This window comes from Eleutherodactylus coqui, chromosome 13 (assembly GCF_035609145.1).
Source record: "Eleutherodactylus coqui strain aEleCoq1 chromosome 13, aEleCoq1.hap1, whole genome shotgun sequence".
Lineage (NCBI taxonomy): Eukaryota > Metazoa > Chordata > Amphibia > Anura > Eleutherodactylidae > Eleutherodactylus > Eleutherodactylus coqui.
In genome coordinates this window covers 120517511-120536871 of record NC_089849.1, presented here as the reverse complement: position 1 = coordinate 120536871, position 19361 = coordinate 120517511, and the positions used below count along the sequence as shown (strand labels likewise).

Below are 19361 nucleotides of genomic sequence, written 5' to 3'. Positions count from 1 at the left end.
CTAAAATGGAGTGAGCTATCTGCATCTGTGGCCATCTCCTCTCTGGACTGATGATTATTGAAGGAGGGGACGCCCATTTCTCTGATAGGTGGGAGTCCTGGACGTGCTAATCACAGAAGGTCCCTAAAACAATAATTCTTTATTAATATGCGTTAAAAAACATTGGGCTCAAGACAGTCTCCAAATAATGGGGACAAAACATAAAAAACAGACAATGGACGAGACACATGTGCTCATAGACGTCACAGTGTTATAGGAGTATAAGATCAGAGGGCCGCCAGTAACTCGGGTTGAGTCCAATATGAATCTGGGGTATTTGAGTTTTATAGTTAGAGGTCAGTATGATATATTACACCAACTCGCTCAATTTCCCTTTAATTTAGTTGCCACTCTGGCTCGACACTTTCTAATCTTATACGAAAGTAGCCTAAATAGATGAGCCAATATATTAGGCTCTAGTGAATTGAGATGATCTCCACTAGTAGAGATTCAAGGTTGTAATTCATTCAGTGTACGTAGTTCGTTCAAGGTTCAATGCATTTCAGTCGGACCAACGACTTTTCAAGAACCGGGTGGTCAGATGTAAAAGATCATGCATAGGTCTATCCGTATTCAACAGACGTATGACCTATAACATTAAGATAGTTAGTTGTGGTCTGAATTGGTGCCTATCATATCTTAGTGTTGGTAAACATTGAATTTAGAACCTCGAGATTGCTTTTCCCCCCCGAGGTATACTATAGGGTGATGCTCATTTGTTACACTTGGAGCTCCCCATATGACAGATAGCAGTGTCATAGGGAAACAATTCGTCCAAGGTAAGAGTAATGTAGCCCACCTCTAGCTGGCCTGACGTTGGTCTGAGTGGCTTGATGATGCCACCACTTAGTCTAAGTGGCTTGATGATGCCACCCAATAGAGGTTAGAATAGTGACAGTTGTCAGGCTATCCCAGCTAGGATCTCAGTGCTTAAGAAAGGGAGCAATACCCCTAAAGCTCAATCTGCAGCTGCAGACAGTTCAAATCGCTTGCTACCAAAGCTAACTAAAGCCTGGGTCAAACAATCATGACAATGCAAATAGGCTATCCAGACTTAGCAGCAGCGCTGAGGAGAGAGCATTTCACTTTTTAAACTAATTGTAGAAAAAAGTGATATAGTTTGCTACTATAGCTAGCTAACGCCTGGGTCAAACAATCATGACCATATAGCTAAGCTGTCTAAACTGAGCATCAGAACTGAGAGAGAACAATTCACTTGTTAGGCTATTTGTGGATAGAGAGTGATATAGCCTCCTGCCCTGATGGTCATCTACCGCCATCTACCCACCATCAGGGCAGGAGGCTATATCACTCCCTATCTTTATTCACAATTAGCCTAACAAGTGAATTGTTCTCTTTCTCAGCGCTGCTGCTAAGTCTGGATAACCTATTTGCATGGTCATGATTGTTTGACCCAGGCTTTAGTTAGCTTTGGTAGCAAGCGATTTGAACTGTCTGCAGCTGCAGATTGAGCTTTAGGGGTATTGCTCCCTTTCTTAAGCACTGAGATCCTAGCTGGGATAGCCTGACAACTGTGTCACTATTCTAACCTCTATTGGGTGGCATCATCAAGCCACTCAGACCAACGTCAGGCCAGCTAGAGGTGGGCTACATTACTCTTACTCTTACCTTGGACGAATTGTTTCCCTATTACACTGCTATCTGTCATATGGGGAGCTCCAAGTGTAACAAATGAGCATCACCCTATACAGATGGTCCCCGACTTGCGAACAGGTTCCGTTCCAGGAACCTGTTCGCAAGTCGAACAAATTGTTATATGGAGCGGGATCGCGGGTGGATCCCGCTCCATACAACGTCGGGTGCAGGCTGTTCTTACAGGGGGCACCGGCGGCAACAGTTCCAACGCGCCGCGCCACTCGTCTGAACTGTTAACACTTTAAATACCGCTCTGACAGCGGTATTTAAAGTGTTAACAGTTCTGACGAGCGGCACGTCGGAACTGCTGCCGCCGGGTGCCCGCTGTAAGAAACAGCCTGCACCCAACGTTCAGGGGGCCCGTACAGCGTCCCACGATGAGATCGCGGGACGCTGTGTGGTTGCTAGGCAGCCGGGGACCTCCTGAAAGGCCCCAGGGCTGCCTATGCAGAGTGCCCATCAAGCGCACGGCTTGCTAGGCGCTCTGCATAGACATCCCTAGGGCCTTTCAGGAGGTCCCCGGCTGCCTAGCAACCGCGATCTGACCGGACAGGCTTCTATCAGGCTTGATAGAAGCCTCTCCAGTCCCTGCACAGCATGATGTAATACCATAGCATTACATACTGTGCAGGACAGATAGTTCGTATCTAGCGAAATTCGTAACTCGAATGTTCGCAAGTAGGGGACTATCTGTAGTATACCTCGGGTGGAAAAAACAATCTCGAGGTTCTAAATTCAATGTTTACCAACACTAAGATATGATAGGCACCAATTCAGACCACAACTAACTATCCTAATGTTATAGGTCATACGTCTGTTGAATACGGATAGACTATGCACGATCTTTTACATCTGACCACCCGGTTCTTGAAAAGTCGTTGGTCCGACTGAAATGCATTGAACCTTGAACGAACTACGTACTCTGAATGAATTAGAACCTTGAATCTCTACTAGTGGAGATCATCTCAAGTCACTAGGGCCTAATATATTGGCTCATCTATTTAGGCTACTTTCATATAAGATTAGAGAGCACCTAGCCAGAGTGCCAACTAAATTAAAGGGAAATTGAGCGAGTTGGTGTAATATATCATACTGACCTCTAACTATAAAACTCAAATACCCCAGATTCATATTGGACTCAACCTGAGTTACTGGCGGCCCTCTGATCTTATACTCCTATAACACTGACGTCTATGAGCACGTGTCTCGTCCATTGTCTGTTTTTTATGTTTTGTCCCCATTATTTGGAGACTGTCTTGAGCCCAATGTTTTTTAACGCAAATTAATAAAGAATTATTGTTTTAGGGACCTTCTGTGATTAGGGCTTTTATAAATTAGTTCCCTCTGCCTCTGTGATTTCTCTTATTGAGTCCTGGACATGGAACCTGCGCCTGTCGGACGTTTACAGCATATTCTATTGAAATGCCATAAATGTCTGATGGTGACACCCCTTTATGTTTTATTGCGGCCCTTGGGAGTGGTTTAATATGACAATGTGGCCCTTAGGCCAGTAAAGATTATGCACCCAGGTCTAGAGAAAAGAAGACTTCATCACCAACACAGAAGGGGGTTCTTTACTGTAAGAGCAGTGAGACTGCGGAACTCTCTGCCTGAGGACATGGTGATGGTGAACTCACTAAAAGAATCTAAGAGGGGCCTGGAAGCCTTTCTTGAGTGCAATATAACAAGTTAGAGTCACTAATCACTGTTGTTCCAGGGTTTATTCAGATTGCCAGATTATTCTAGCATATCTCTATATACCAATATGGTAGCCTGCCTACTAATCATACACAGGCAGTTGTTGGAGCATACAATAAAGTCTCATGTCCACGAACGTATCGGTCTCCCCGCAGCGTTTCAGCGATTGTGTAAATACCAGCTCTGCCGGCATAGTCAGTGTATGGCTGAAGTGGACTGCGCATGCCCACGGATCACACGCATGCGGACCTGCACAGTGTAACACTTTTTTTTCCCTTCAAATTCTCCACTCTGTTTTAGAGCGAGGATGTGTATGAAAACGCCACCCATGCACAATGTATAGGGCTCACGCTGCGATCTATTTCTGGTGCATTTCAATACAATGTCTACATGCACATGTGCATGGATCAATGAACGATTGACTGTCATTGACACTATTCACAGTGTATCTTGGTCGTAGACATAGTCAGATAGAATTGAGATCCTATAGATCAGTGTTTCTCAACTCCAGTCCTCAAGGCACCCCCACAGGTCATGTTTTCAGGATATCCTATAGTAACCCTGTTGTAGAGGACCCGGGGCTGTCTGTCTATACAAAGTATGAGCACTGATTGTTTCTCTGGGAGGTGAACATAGGGGGTCCACCCATTAGGGCTCATTCCCATGGGCATATTCAAGAAGGCCCCATTGATTTCATGCATACCTACGCAGTGAATATGCATGTATCGTGTATTCGTGGAGTACTTACATGCTCCCATTGATTTAATTGGCTATTTCAGTCCATAATACAGACCAAAATAAGACGTGCTGCGATTTGTTTTCACGCACATAAATAAAACCTTTCTGAATGCCTCAATGCAACTTAGGTTTTAGCTCTCTGTATTACGTGTGTAGTACAGAGCATGAATGTGCCCATGAAAATAAGCCCTTAAGGCCCATTTAGACACAACAATTATCACTCAAAAGATAATCGTTGTGTCTAAATATGCCCATCTTTCAGTTTTCTGCCCAAACTACTATTTTCAGTTCTGCTTGAAAACCATCGTTCAGCAGAACAGCTGATAAGCAGGGCCGCACGCTGTGTTCTGTCGGGGGAGCACTGATTACAGATAATACAACGTATCAGCTGTTCTCAGCTGTCAGCCCCGCTGGCAGATCAAAGCAAAAGTAATCAGGGAACAGCAAGAGGTCTGTTCCCTGATTACAGCTCCCAGAGGCTCACAGGCTACTTCTTGGTACTAACCGGCATTAGTGGCAAGTAGTAGTTTATGCAAAATGATCGCTCAAAAGCCACCCTTAGTCTCTTATGTTGAATGCTATGACCACATCATTCAAAAGGTTCCCGGGCAGAGATCAGATGGTGTCAGCATGAAATGTGAAACGACTGTCCCAATACAATAAACCGGGAGGGGGAAGCACAGTCATCTGGGCCGCTCTCTGCCAGCTTCTCCCTGGCTTGCTCGGCTAGAGTCAGTCTAATTCTGTGGTTGGGGCTGCATGGTTCTCCTGATGGGTTCCTTTAAGCTTTAGTTACACAAGACTGAAGAACTCCTTTAACTTTCGGTTTACCTTAGTTTGCCAGCAATCATGATGGCGACACGGTCACACACAGCCTCTGCCTCCTGCATGTAGTGGGTGGTTAGTATCGCCCCACGATCTTTGTTGTTGAAAGCCGCTCTGATGGCTCGCCTTCAATGTGAGAAAAATATTAAAATATAAAGGGACTGTAAAGGGTTAGGAAAACATGGCGGCTGTTTTTCATGAAACAGGACCACACATGTCCACAGCTTGTGTGCAGTATTAAGGTCCACTAAAGTGAATGAGGATGAACTAATAATGGAGATGGAATAATACTTCTGCAGCGCCACCTATTGGAAGGCAGCATTCCTGTTAGACTCTTAATACAAGCCTTGTAACAATGATTGGGAATAGTAAACCACGCCAGAATCCATACACAGACAGCTGTTTCGGGGTGTTTATCCCTCATCAGTGTGTAGTAGGTTTCTGGCTTGGCTAGCGAGAGACTTGTGATACAACCTTGTGGACAGGTGTGGAGCTAGTTTCGGAAGAAGGCAGCCATGTTTTCCTAACCCTTTAAATTCTGCACAATGCTATGGAACTGGACACTGAGGTGGGATTAACAGGTTAGGGATGCTATGAGGAAGCTTTATTAGTAAACATCCCTGGGTACAGGAACCATCTTTTCTTACCAGAGACGTTGCTGACCTTTTGGGTCCAGCCCAGTAGAAGGCTCATCAAGAAGGACAATGGTGGGATTACCCAGCATGCTGATAGCAAAACACACCTGAAATGTAAATTCATGGTTGGTACAACAAGGCTTGGCGTCGGACTCGAAATATCTGGATTGAGTCCAAGGGGTGGTCCTATGCAATGATGGACGGCCCCAAGGACTCCTAGAAGCCCAGACAAGTTACACTGAATGTTTAGGTTTACATTCGGCTTCTCTTGCTTTGTAATGATCTGCAGATGACGGATCAACATTAAACATTTGTGCAGAGCATGAAACTTGTCTCTACTGCTACAGACAAGCCATGCCCCTCAGAAGTGTAATTAGTGCCAAGTAATATGGTGGCAGTCACACAGTTGTTGCCCCTTTCACTGCTCTCCCTTTGTCTTACTGCTACAATGTGCTTCTCTGCATGTGGCAACATTTACACTTGATGCTTCACCCATATAAAGTCTCATCAAAAGATAGTTGGAAAACCTTCCTTTTCTTCCCCAACTTTCCCCAGCGTGCGCAAGATGTGTACAAATGAAACAGCAGCTCATGAGTCCCGCGTGACGACACCATAAAGCGCGCGATGCCTTCTACAAAGCCCACCTTCCTGGACACTCCAGTCGATAACTTCTTGGCTGCTTTTCCCAAGTGTTCTTTCAGTTCCAAAGCATCAGCAACACTAAAAGGCAGAGGATGAACTTTACTAAGAGGATACATTGAGACGTCTTCTGCTTACTTTCTAACATACTTTGGTAGGTTTTTGTTTTAAGGCCGAAATCCCATCCTGATTTTAGCATAGGTTTTCCCATGTAGCATGAGGGACAGCTGTACCAATCCCAATACTGCATCTACTATAGTGCTCGCTGGGTTCAGTCTTTTCGCCCATACTGTAACATATAGCTGTGGTGCCCTCTAGTGGCTGTACAATATTTGTACAAGTTACAATGTAAATGATGGAAAAACTGAAAAAATATATAATAGAGCAGTGATTCCCAACAGGGGTGCCGCGGCTCCCAGGCTGGGAATCAGTCAGCCAACATTAAATGGGTTTTCCAAGCAGTGCCCTCCAGGATACACAGGAGTCGGAATGCAAGCGCAGCTCCAACCCCTGTGTAGTGGCCGGCGCTCGTAATTACAGTCACAGCTGTCATTGAAATCAGTAGGAGCTGCACCTATGATTGCAAACGCTGTTCCCATTGATTTTAATGCCAGCTGCGTCTGCAATTCTGACCGCCGGCCACCACACAGGTCGAGGCAGCCTTTCACTCTGACTTCGGTGCATCCTGGCGGGTGCTCCCTGGAAAACCCCTTTAGGGGGGTTCACACGGGGAGGACTTGCCACAGGATTTCTGTGCAGACCCATCACAGGGAAATTCCACTGCATTTACAGTAGCAGCAAAGTGGATGAGATTATAAAAATGGAATCCAAAAGCTGCGGAAAAAATCTGCACAAACCCGTGTGGAAATTGATATGCGGTGCAGAATTTATTCCCCAGCCTGTCAATTTAATTGCCTTTTCCACTATGTTATCATCTCTTCTCAATGAGGTGGTGAATCCCGCAAACCCCCCCCAAAAAAATACGCGATAAAATCTGCACCATATGGTGCGGGTTTTGAGGCAGACTTTTCGCTGCTGACATTCCACAGCAAATTGGCCCCCGTGTGGACCAGCCTCAGCACATGTTTACACATAGCGGCAGAGGCGTAACTATAGGGGATGCAGGGGATGCGGTTGCACCCGGGCCCAGGAGCCTTAGGGGGCCCATAAGGCCTCTCTTCCCCATATAGGGAACCCAGTACTATGAGTTAAGCATTATAGTTGGGGCCCTGTTACAAGTTTTGCATCGGGGCCCGGGAGCTTCAAGTTACGCCTCTGCGTAGTGGAAATGCTGCAGGTCTTCTGCAGTGCAAAATTCTGTGACAAAATCTACAATATCCACAAAAGACACATCGGTGCGAATTTTGACTTCCGCAGCCGATTTCAGAAGCTACCGCTCTCTCTCTCATCCACAAAGACTTCGCGCTCTCGGTGCCTGCTTCACCGGGGACCTGGTGGCCTCTAGTGAGCGCAGCGCCACTAGTCAGGTGACACAGAAGTGGGCAGCCGCACTGACTAGAGATTGCCCCCCGGGTGCCCGGAATATCTGAGATATCGTACATCGTGATAAGCCACGCTCTCTGACCACACCCCATTTATATAAGGCACTTGTCAGGCCTCACATGGAGTACTGCGTACAATTCTGGACACCGGTGCTCAGGAAAGATGTCACAGTGCTTGAGGGGGTTCAAAGAAGAGCGACTAAACTAATACATGGAATGACGGGACTGGAATACCCAGAGAGGCTGTCCAAATTGGGACTATTTACTCTAGAAAAAAGAAGGTTAAGAGGCGACCAAATAACCATGTATAAGTACATGAGGGGACAACACATGGATCTCTCCCACGATCTGTTTACACCCAGGACCACGACGGTAACAAGAGGACATCCGCTACGATTAGAGGAAAGTAGGTTTCATCACCAACACAGAAAGGGGTTCTTTACTGTAAGAGCAGTTAGACTGTGGAACTCTCTACCGGAGGAAGTGGTGATGGCAAAATCCATAGAGGAGTTTAAAAGGGGACTTGATGTCTTTCTGGAGAAGGATATTACAGGATATAAATTTTAGTTTAAGTGTCAATCCTGGTATATAGGCAGGTAGGAACTATTAGGGGTTGATCCAGGGAACAGTCTGATTGCCATTAGGGAGTCGGGAAGGAATTTTTTCCCCAAAAGAGCCAATTGACTTCTGGCCTTGGGGTTTTTTGCCTTCCTCTGGATCAACACAGTAGGATAGACAGGCTGGACTAGATGGACAATGTCTTCATTCGGCCTTACATACTATGTTACTATGTTACTATGTATTTGTCGTAGGGATGCCCCAAAGCTGAAAAGGTTGGGAAACGCTGTAGTAGAGAGTAACATATGATTGTCAGGGTCCTGGTATTATGTGCCATTATGTAGAGGAGTTCTAACTAGATGGACCACAATGTCATGTACTACGTTACAGGATACAGAATACACTGTACATATAAGAGAGCACAGCTAGAGTGTGACTGCACATAACCTTCACTGCATCCAATCTGCCTGTATATTGTGAACATTACCTGCAGAGGGTGAGACATAAGGATCCGAAGCTCATTTACAATGGGGTAGAGGGTAAGAAAGTGGATATCCCTCTGGGTGACATTCTGGGGCATCTTCCAAATGTACTTAAAGAGACTCTGTCACCTACTTTAGTCACTTCTGGAAGGAAAGGGAACTGAGTGCAAATGCCAGACTCATCATTCTGGCGGCCTCGAGGTATTCACATGTAATGATATCCCTGTAACGGCTGCCGCAGGAAAAAGAAGTTCAACTTACCTACAAAATAAACCACAATGTCTCTTTTAGGGCTCAGTCAGACGAGCGTGTATTTGTGCACATCTGTGCTTTACAAAAAAATGTGCTGCATGGATGTGCTCATGCGCTTGACCGAAGCTCCGTGCCCATTGCTTTCAATGAGACCGGCACTACAGCCGCCAGCCCCATTGAATGCAATGGGATGCATACAACCCCCGCAGTGATTTTCAGGGAAGGGCTTCAATGAATGGCTGAGCGCTGCCTGTGATTGGCTAAGTTGCGCCGGAGCCCTGACAGTGATGGAAAGTGGTGTGTGTGTGTGTGTGTGTATATATATATTTATATTTATTGTGTGTGTGTGTGTGTGTGTGTGTTATATATATATATATATATTTTTTTTTTTACACCAGCCAGGGATGATTTTCAGAGGAGGGCTTCTATTTCAAGCCCTTCCCTGAAAAATCACTGCGGGAGTTGCCTGCATTCCATTGCTTCCAATGGGGCTGCTGCAGCGCCGGCCCCATTGAAAGCAATGGGCGAAGATCGCGATCCTTCAGGCCCGTGGGGAGTCCCCTTGTCACCGAACACAGACAATGCTGTCACAGTGTTCAGTGATGGGGGGACTCCCCGCAGGGATATTTTATGCGCAGCGCGGACTATAATGTATCAGTTGGGCTCCTGCCCAGTAAATACAACATGCTGGTACCCAGCCTATAGGACATAAGAGGGGCACTGCTTACCGTCTGATAGCCGTGTTCGCATCTTCCTTCCTCAGGCCTTTAACAGCAGCGTAAATCTCTAGATGTTCTTTTACAGTGAGGCTCGGCCACAAGGGACTTGTCTGAGGACAGTAGCCAAAGAAGCCAGTGGACTCATCCATTTTCTGGGATACCGGAGATCCAACCCCACACAGATCCACCTGCCGGTAGTGACAGACATTGGTGTACAGTGATAGCGGCATTGTGTCTGTCCTACTTGTTACACTGAATGACTCTGCGGGCTGCATGTAGTGCATCTATATGGTACAGTATCGGGCTGCATGTCTTCCTGGGGATCGAGGAAGGTCCTCGTAGGATCCAAACGTCACAACATAATTTATGACTCTGGATTGCCACTAAAAATCTAACTTTCAAGCATACATTTTAAGTGTCAGATTTTTGTACTATTCTCATAAGGCAAATGCTATTGCTGCTTTGTGTTTTCTTGGTTACCTCTTCGGACCTCGAGGATACTCACATTTCCTGCAGTTGGTTCCTCCTCACCTGCCAGCATATATACAGATGTGGTTTTCCCCGCTCCGTTGGGTCCTAACAGACCAAGTACCTCACCTTGACATATAAAGACAACTGAGGTTAGCACTGGCAAGTAGGCACATCGTTTGCATATCAGTAATGGAGTACAATCCAGTTCTTATGTCAGCAGAGAAGCCCAATACATAAACGCCTAAGATGTTGGTGCCGTCTCTACACTCTGCAATAGAAAATAATGCAGTCTTCTCCTTATTAGTATACCAGACTCATTAACCACATTCCTGGCTGACAGGCTGAACTCAGTTAGCCTAAGTCTTGTACATCCTGACTAAACTGGCATCATATCAGAAAAACCTACATCCGATAACATCCGGAGGGTACAGGTCCTTGCCACAACCTGATTAGGCATTGGCTCTGCCGGATGCACCCATGGCCTCTGACTCTATAGAATAGCCCTCTCTGTAGGAGGTGTTAAAGAGGTCGAAATTTAGTAATAACTTCCAAAAGTGGGCATCAATATCCATCACTATCCCCACTGCAAAAATTCTAATTAATGGGCTCTTCTGTCCATCTTGTTCACTTCCCTATTATTATTTGTCCTGCCAATTGAACTTCTGTCCATTAAAATTCACCAAGACCCACTTTAAATTAGTTTGTATGCGGATGGCATGGTACTGGTTTTAGATCGTGTAGATAGATCCCTATGCCATGCTATTGATCTCAGATATATGTGGGGAATTTTCAGGCCTCCTTATAAACTGGCACAAATTATTTTCCATGCTCTTAACCACTGGGGGTGGAATATTAGGGTAAGAGTTACGTTACTTTGAAATAGTTTCTGCATTTCCATATTTGGGTATTGTGATTGCGAGGGGCGACTTGATATCTTACAACCTTAATATTTACTCTTTATTCTCTTATCTTAAAACCAAATTCTCTGTAAGGTAATCCTGTCCGCTTTTGGTGGCAGGGAGAATTAATTTAATAAAAATCCTCCTCCTTCCTAAGTGCTTCTATGAACTAGAACAAGCTGATGTGCTGCTTCTTCTTTAGAGGGTTTTCTGAAACTAAGATAGTTTATCAAAATCGAATTGGTGGGGCTGATCTGCTGACTGAGCTCGGGTGAGTGCTGTGCCTGAAGTAGTCTATACCAGGCAGGGCCATACTTATCGCAGCAGTTGTGCCTGATCTCCTATTCACTAGGGATAGGTCACCAATATTTTAGTCCCAGAAAACTCCTTTAACCTCATTCAACCTTAATTCATTGCTTTCTCTCTTTATCTGGAGAAGTGGCATACTGAAATTTAAGATGCCCACTTTACACCAGCCGAAAGACTGAGCCAAAGCAGCTCTGCCAGATTTCTTCATTATTTATCAAGGTAGTTAAGTTATATCCAAGCCTAGATCAGAGGTGATGAACTCCCAAATTCTGAACATCACTTACTACATGTACTTAGAGAGACTCTGTCACCTACTTTAAGCACTATGAGCTCAGCTTCTGGGCTGAAAGTAGGCAACTCCCTGAGTCCAGAGATGTAAGTGTTATACTTACCTTCCCCATGTAAGCCTTGGAAGCCCCTGCTCAGTACTTTGAGTAGTGTAGCTAAGTAGTCCACCCATTATACAATTAGAATGGGAGGACTACTTAGCAGCGCCGCTCAATGCATGGCAGTGGCAGTTTCAGCACTCACCCCAGGGAAACGATGGAAGGGGGGTTAAGTATAACACTTACATACTCGCATTTACCCTATAATAGGAGTTTTGAGCCCTTGGTGTTGAGTATATAGTATCAATATCAATCTCTCAAGTGTCACATCCACCCAGGACGTGCTGAAACCGTAACCCGCAGGTCTCGTATAAAAACACACAAAGTGCATCAAAACAATAATGAACCAAAATATGGGAACTATATCCCTATCTAAATAACCTCAGGGATGGGGACCTGCCTAAACACAGGCAATTTACCCTGACAAGGACGTACCTGACCCCTTAGTTAACCCTACGTGGGACAGAAGAATAACATAAGAAGCACACACTTAGCTTTGTGATGCAGCAGGCAAATGATAGTTGTTTTTTTTTTTTTACTTTTATTACTTTTTTTTTTGCTTTCAATAATTAGTAAAACTTTATTGAACTTATTTTTACTTCGTTTTTTTAGTCCCCAGTGGGGACAACAACTTGCGATGCTTTGATCGCTCCTCTAGTATAATGTAATTCCATAACATTACATCATAGTGCTATTGGGTAGGCAGTCTATCATGCCACTCGAACGGCTTCCTGAGATCTCATTGTGGGGGGGCCATACGGGACTCCCGAACATCATTCGGGGCATTTAAAGGTTTAGCAGCCCCGATCAGTGACGCTGTTGCAAATGGGCGTTGGCTGTAAAAAAAGAGCTGGTGCCCATGATGTATGAAGAGAGATCATCTCTTCATACATAAACCACCGATACAGGCTGTCAAAAGGCGTACCGGCGGTCACTAAGGGGTTAATGGAGACCCTTCGGGTGTGCTGGCGACTGCTGAGATTCCTTGCTCTGGCATCAGGTAACACAGACATAAAACATTATAAATCTTTAAAACCAACCTCTTTTGACATGAAATGAGATATTTTTTGTGGCCACCTTCCTCTTCCCCTTGAGCCGGGAGCAGCCGCCCCTGACCTTGTACTCTTTGCGCAGGCTGTCGACGATAATCACCGCTTTCTTAAAAAAATATAGTGAAAATAATTCCTAAGGCAAATCTGTTGATTCTACTAGAAAACACAAACATTTCTACTGCAGTCGGGAAACATTGTGGATCCCACAGACTTCCCCACCAATCGGCTGATCGCTGTGGATCCAACAACTGCAATGTCCGGCGAACGGGTATCGCTGGGGAAAGTGCAGTACTATATGCACTGTCCACCACAGTGGAAGCTGCTCCTACTCCGTGGGATCCCTTGCACATGGATAGGGGTCTTTATGAAATATCAGCTGTGTAAGTATGGGCATCCGAGTCCGATAAGGGGAGAGTTTTCTCTGTTAAGCCACATGCGCACGGGCAGATTTTTGCTGTGGAATCCAAAGGGGGCGTCTGCCTCCTGTTTCTGCAGCAATAACCCTCCATAGCATGCTATGGCAAAGTGATTTTTCATGCCCACAAAGCGGAAATCAATTGTGATTCCCATTTGTGGATGAAAAATTGCAGCATGCTACATTTTCCTGCGGTATTCTGCACAGACGGCTTCCGTTGAAGTCAATGGAAGCCGTCTGACCTGCGGCCCGTCCACAGTTGACACTCCGGACAGGCTGCGGATTCTGCGGGAAATGCAGGAGTTGAAAAAAAAATTCTGTACTGAGCCGTGCGGACCATCCGCAGTACAGAAAAGCCAGAAGAAGAGAAGTCTGCATGGACGCTGGTGAAGAAGGCCGCCTACACACAAGTGTGCAGGGTCATTCGCCACAGTCAGTGCTGGATTCTGTGCGGGATTCCGCTGGTGGAATCCGGTCCTGTCGTACGAAGGAGGCCTTACTAGAATGATAGCTACAGTGTGATTACTTGTTTCCCTGCGGTATGGGTGTTCTTAAGGTTTCTTTACCCAGTACGACTGTTGGGCACATAAGCCCCGACAGCCGTCCCACGACTACCACCCAACTATGGCTGTTGTGCTTTACACAGGAGCAGCAGCTGCTCTGTGAATGGAGGTGAAGTGGACTGGAGATCCAACCCGCCCGCCTCCATTCACAGTAAACAGACTGTCGTTCCAACCAAGCGACTCCGACACGTAAGTGATTTCTCGCTCAGTACCCTCCCCCCCCCTGCGTGCACATGGCCCGATTATCGCCTGAATTTGCTGTCTCCAGTGATAATTCGGATGACAATCCCCTCATGTAAAGGTATGTTTAGTCAGCTCTATCACAGACCGCTGTATCTCGCGTATACCTGGTGGGTGCTGTAAGATACAAGTCATCAGCATGCATGGTATGAATAGCTACCTCCTCCAGATTTTTGGAAGCCAAGAGCGTTTCCACCTTTTCTCTTTCGGCTAAAACATCCTCAGATCCCTCCAACACCTCCGGGTTTTTCTTCAGTTTTGCTTTCTTCCTGTATGTTCTAAACGGACAGGAAATAATGATTATAACGTATTGCACAGATGGATAAGTTAGTATTACTGCATAGTGTCCTCTGGAAATATCTGGGGCCGGAACAAATGTGGAAATCAGATTTTATTACCTATCATTTCGGGTGATTTAAGAATTTGCTGTCATGGCTAAGTGCTGCCGGAGAAGGAAGCTGGGAGCGCAAGAAGCTGCTGGAGAGGAAAGGCCTGCAGAGGGCACAGACTGCAAGTGCCGCACAAGAGGGCCTCACGTCACTGGATTTAACTTCTGGAGATCCTCCATAAACGGCGTCTGGGCAGCGAGGATTTACTATCCAAGTGACAATACATAGTCTGCACACTGACAAGTACTGGACCGACCGCACAACAGGCCGGCTGTATGGGGAAACGCTGCAGCAGGTATTCAGCAAAGCAATCTTGCTCACAAGAGACCGACTAAAGGGCCATTTAGACACAAAGATTATCGCTCAAAAGCGATAATCGTTGTGTGTAAATGTGCCCATCTTTCAGTTTTCTGCCGAATGATGGATTTCAGTTCAGTTTGAAAACGGTCGCTCAGCAGAGCAGCTGATAATTCGGACAGCACGCTGTGCTCTGCCCAAGGACCGCTGAGAACAGCTGATTGCATTTTCTTAGCTGTTCTCAGCTGTCAGCTCTGACGCAGAACAAAAAATTTATTCAGAGAACAGCGGGCGGTCCTCTGAATAAATTCAGCTCCCGGCGGCTCACATGCTGCTAATTGGTACAAAATGATCACTCAAAAGCCATCTATTGTGCGATCATCTTTGAGTCTAAACACACCTTTAAGCAAAAGTGATGTACAAGTGAGCCCCTAGAAAAGAGACGTGTTCAGTTATAACATATTGATAGTGTGAGGTGGCTACTCTAACCTGTTGTGATGTGCACACTTATTACTGGTATTGAGGACGCCTAAGGCTTGGAAGGAGGATCTTTGCTCTCCAGATGCTCCTTGCAGATGGTCTCCGTAACACGAGACTCTCGTACTGCAGCACTTACCTTTGCTGTCCCTCCTGTAGATCTCTCTCTGCTTCTGTCTCTTTGTGTCTTTGTCCTGATGGCAGACGTTGCACTGCAGACTATGGTGCCTTTGGAACTCTTACCAGCGCACTCTGCTCTCCTCTCTCTTTGTGCAGCAGTTCAGGCCCATTTAGACACAACGATTATTGCTCAAAATTGGCTCAAAAGCAGTCTTTTGAGTGATAATTGTTGAGTCTAAACGCGCGGCTATCAAACACTGTTCGTTCATCGCTCATTTCTAGCCAGCTAGAAATGAGCGATAAGCCTTATCAGCACTGCACACTGATATATCAGCGGGCGGTACTGATAGCATTCTTTCAGCTGGTATCCTGCTGGCAGTTCTTAGCGGGACACCAGCTGAAAGCTCTGAGAGCGTTGCAGCAGTATCCGGGTCTGCCTGCATAACTGTTATGTAACTAATTTGCTACTTAGAGTTATGGAAAGATGATTGCTCAAAACTGGGCCGAAACGTAGCCTACCATTTTACAAAGACTATGGAGAAATAAAAAGGTTGTTTTTTTAATATTTACTCCGGTTTAGGCTGCCACTACTTCTAATTTCTTCGGATTGCTCAAAACTATCACTCAAATTGCAGTTTAAGCAATTTTTGAGCGATCATCTCTCTGTGTAAATGGGCCTTTACATAGTCATTTATAGTCCTCATGTCATCTCCTAAAAAGTCTCACAGACCATGCTCAGAAATCTGTTACATTTTGGCACGCCTTTTGGCACACGTGTTGAATTTGGCGCAACTTTTGGTGCATCTCTGTCCATTGCCAAGGCAACTATTACCCTTTCAGGCTAGCCCCTTACACAGGCTTCATCTTTAATTGTAGGTTTCCCCTGAACTGATAGATGGAAACTATCTGCTATGATGAGAGAAGAGGAGATTCTGCTTCTCTATCACCATCTCTCTCACTCTCAGAAGCAGCAACATGAAGGACATTACACAGCAGTACTGGGCAGCATATCTTTAAATCCTGCACTGGGGTGACACCACTTACTAGAGACTCCACTATACTTGGGGCAGCATGTGGCCCTATTATAGACATATGAGGGTATGCAGATGGTCCGCGTGCAAAAAACTCATGGCACATCCTATTCCATTTCACTGATGAAAAATAGGACATGCCAGGGCATATCAACGTGCATCGTCCATGTACATCGGACAGCACACGTACAGCTAGTATGCACCTAACCTTTGTCTGTGACTCTCTCCCTGCAGCAGCTTCTTCCTCCTCTCATCTCTATAGACCTCTATGAGCAGCAGCTGTAACCTGATTACTCAGTGAGTTGATAATTTGTCATCTTTTTGAAGATGGATTTTAGCTATGTGATCAATGCAAGAGGCAGGGGCAGGAGAAGTGGCTGACAAGTGAAGAAAGAGGCGCTTTTCTGTAATCAGATATATTACAAAATTTATTTTGCTATTTACCCACATACACAACTGGCGTAACTATAGAGGATGCGGTTGCGCCCGGGCCCAGGAGCCTTAGGGGGCCCAGAAGGTCTCTCTTCTCCATATAGGGAGCCCAGTACTAAGAATAAAGCATTATAGTTGGGGGCCTGTTACAGGTTTTGCATTGAGCCCAGAAGCTTTAAGTTACGCCTCTGCGTTAAGAGGTTAATAGAAGTTGGGGGACCCCACTTTTTCCTTAGATGATCGTGTGACCTCAATTCTGGCCAGCTCAGATGGATTCATTTTCTAGTCAATTTTACAGTCCGTGTGATACTGTTGCATATATCTACTGCTGCAGCTGTGTTGAGGGGGGCAGTTACTGATGATGATCACACAGTTACAATAGAGAAGATCACAGCTCATCCTCCTGACTGTATACTTATGGGCTGTAGCTTATTTAAGGGAATATAGAAGGCTATATTCCCTTAACCCTTTCTAATCCACCGTCTGTGGTCTGAAGACATTATGATTTAAGGCTGTACAGCTCCGATGTTGGAAGATGTCTGTTGGGGTTCTCTTACTGTATATTGCCAGCCTCTCTGCTGTTGTAGCCTTACTGTATATTGCCAGCCTCTCTGCTGTTGGAGCCTGTGTCACCTCATCAGGTACTGGCTTTAGCCAGCATATAGTGCCATTATATAAAAGAGTAAACCCCCTAGTAAAACCAGGATACAAATTGGATTGGAAAGGGTTAAATAATAAGTAAATTGTCCGCTTTGCAAGTAGAATGGTATAACCCTAGCTACAGCGTTTCCCCGAAAATAAGACACTGTCTTATATTAATTTTTGCCCCAAATGAGGCACAGTGTCTTATTTTAGGGAGATGTCTTATACTCACCTAGCCACAGGCTGTGATTGGATCGAGCACCATGCAATCAGAGCCGGTACTCGATGAACCAATCACAGCCATTCAGTGATGTCAATGATCGAGTGCCGGCATTGACTGGCTGGCGCTCGATCCAATCACAGTGCTCGCTTGCTGAAGGCGGGGTATTAAAAGTCCTGTTACCAAGGAGGGATTTTGGTGTATGGAAGTGGCAGAAATACATAAATGAGACCTCCAGATCGTGACAAGCAATCAGATGAGGGGGGCAGGCATAGAGAAATGCATTTTTGCTAGAATGGCTCTTTAGGCTGGTGGCATACAGGTGGATTTGCATTGCGGAGTCTGTGGACGGCGTCTGCATGGAGGATCCACGGGAAAAGGCATGCATTAAAGGTATGTAAAAAAAAAATCGCTTTTTCCTGCACACTCACGGAAACGAATTGCAATTTCTGCGAGCGGAGGAAATATCACAGAATGCTACAAACTGCTTCCATTGAAGTCAATGGAAGCCGTCCGAGCCGCAAAGCCATCTGCAATTGACATTGTGGATAGGCTGCGGGTACCTGCGCCATCACCTAACGACGGTGCAGGAAAAACAAACTTTCAAAAAAAAATCTGTACCTCTCATGACCGACCATGGCCATTCGTAATACAAAAAAATGACAGGTTTGCAGGGTCGCCGGCTAGGACAGAGCTGGATCCCGCTGTGGGCTCCTGCATGCGGTATCCGGATCGCCCGTGTGCCGCCAGCCTTATGGTGATGCAGCAGATTTCAGACCGTTCTCTAACACTACAGATATCACATTGTCATATTACTGTGCTATATCTGCACCAACTCATTGCTAGCAATATATGAATCACGTGGAAAATATGAAGTATACGGAACCTGAAAATTGGATCTCTCTTGATGGTTTTCTTCCCAAAGAGCCATTCCAGCCACCAGATGATCCCGGAGAATAAAAAGATGTGTAAGAAGGGCTGCGGATTAGACAGATAGATGATACTGGGATGCATCAGATGTAAGAACACCTAGAGGAAGGTTCCTTTGCAATGTATTAGCCATTATGGGCTGCGCACCGCCTGCTCATCAGCAGGGATCATGAGGGAACTGTGGCCAGGGCTGGTTTCACTGAGGGCTCCTTCACACGAGCGTATGCGTTTTAACGGTAGCCCACATGCGTCATTAAATCACGTGAATAAAAAAATGACGAGAGCAAGTCCCGAGCTTAATTAGCATTTTCTCATCCATTCACACGGCCGGATGCAACGTATTAGCAAAAAAATGTATATATATGCCGCAACCCGGAAATCCCTCGCTCAGCTTCTCCCTGCGTTGGACGCCGTTAAGCTGCCTCATCCTCCCTATTTTTCCGGCTCCCATGGGAGTCTACGTGAGTCGCCAACGTATCCCAGCCGTAAGATAGAAACAGAACTATCTTTTCCGTTTATGCGTAAAAGTGCCCACCAGAATCGGCAGCATGTGTGCTATTTTTCCCTGACAGGCGATTATTTAAGGCGCAAAATTGCCCATGTGAATGAATGCATTGGAATCCAATGCCTCAGATGGTCGGGATAGCCGTCCGGGCGTAAAAACGCAGCTAAATAGCCGCATAAAAACGCTTGTGTGAATAAAGCCTGAAAGTGGGACTTTGGGCAAAATTCAAAGGGAAGCACT

At 45.7% G+C, this 19361-nt stretch overlaps 1 protein-coding gene across 1 annotated transcript in view; it reads right to left on the bottom strand.

The window, feature by feature from the left end:
* LOC136588034 (ABC-type organic anion transporter ABCA8-like) overlaps positions 1 to 19361 on the bottom strand; it is a 199411-nt gene that overhangs the window by 19008 nt on the left and 161042 nt on the right. The window contains exons 28-35 of the mRNA XM_066586932.1: positions 18573 to 18664; positions 14239 to 14356; positions 12849 to 12966; positions 10249 to 10340; positions 9753 to 9931; positions 6236 to 6311; positions 5604 to 5698; positions 4963 to 5082 (exon numbers count right to left, since the gene is read on the bottom strand). Coding sequence (XP_066443029.1) covers positions 4963 to 5082; positions 5604 to 5698; positions 6236 to 6311; positions 9753 to 9931; positions 10249 to 10340; positions 12849 to 12966; positions 14239 to 14356; positions 18573 to 18664 — 890 coding nt within the window. The remainder of the gene's footprint in view (positions 1 to 4962; positions 5083 to 5603; positions 5699 to 6235; positions 6312 to 9752; positions 9932 to 10248; positions 10341 to 12848; positions 12967 to 14238; positions 14357 to 18572; positions 18665 to 19361) is intronic.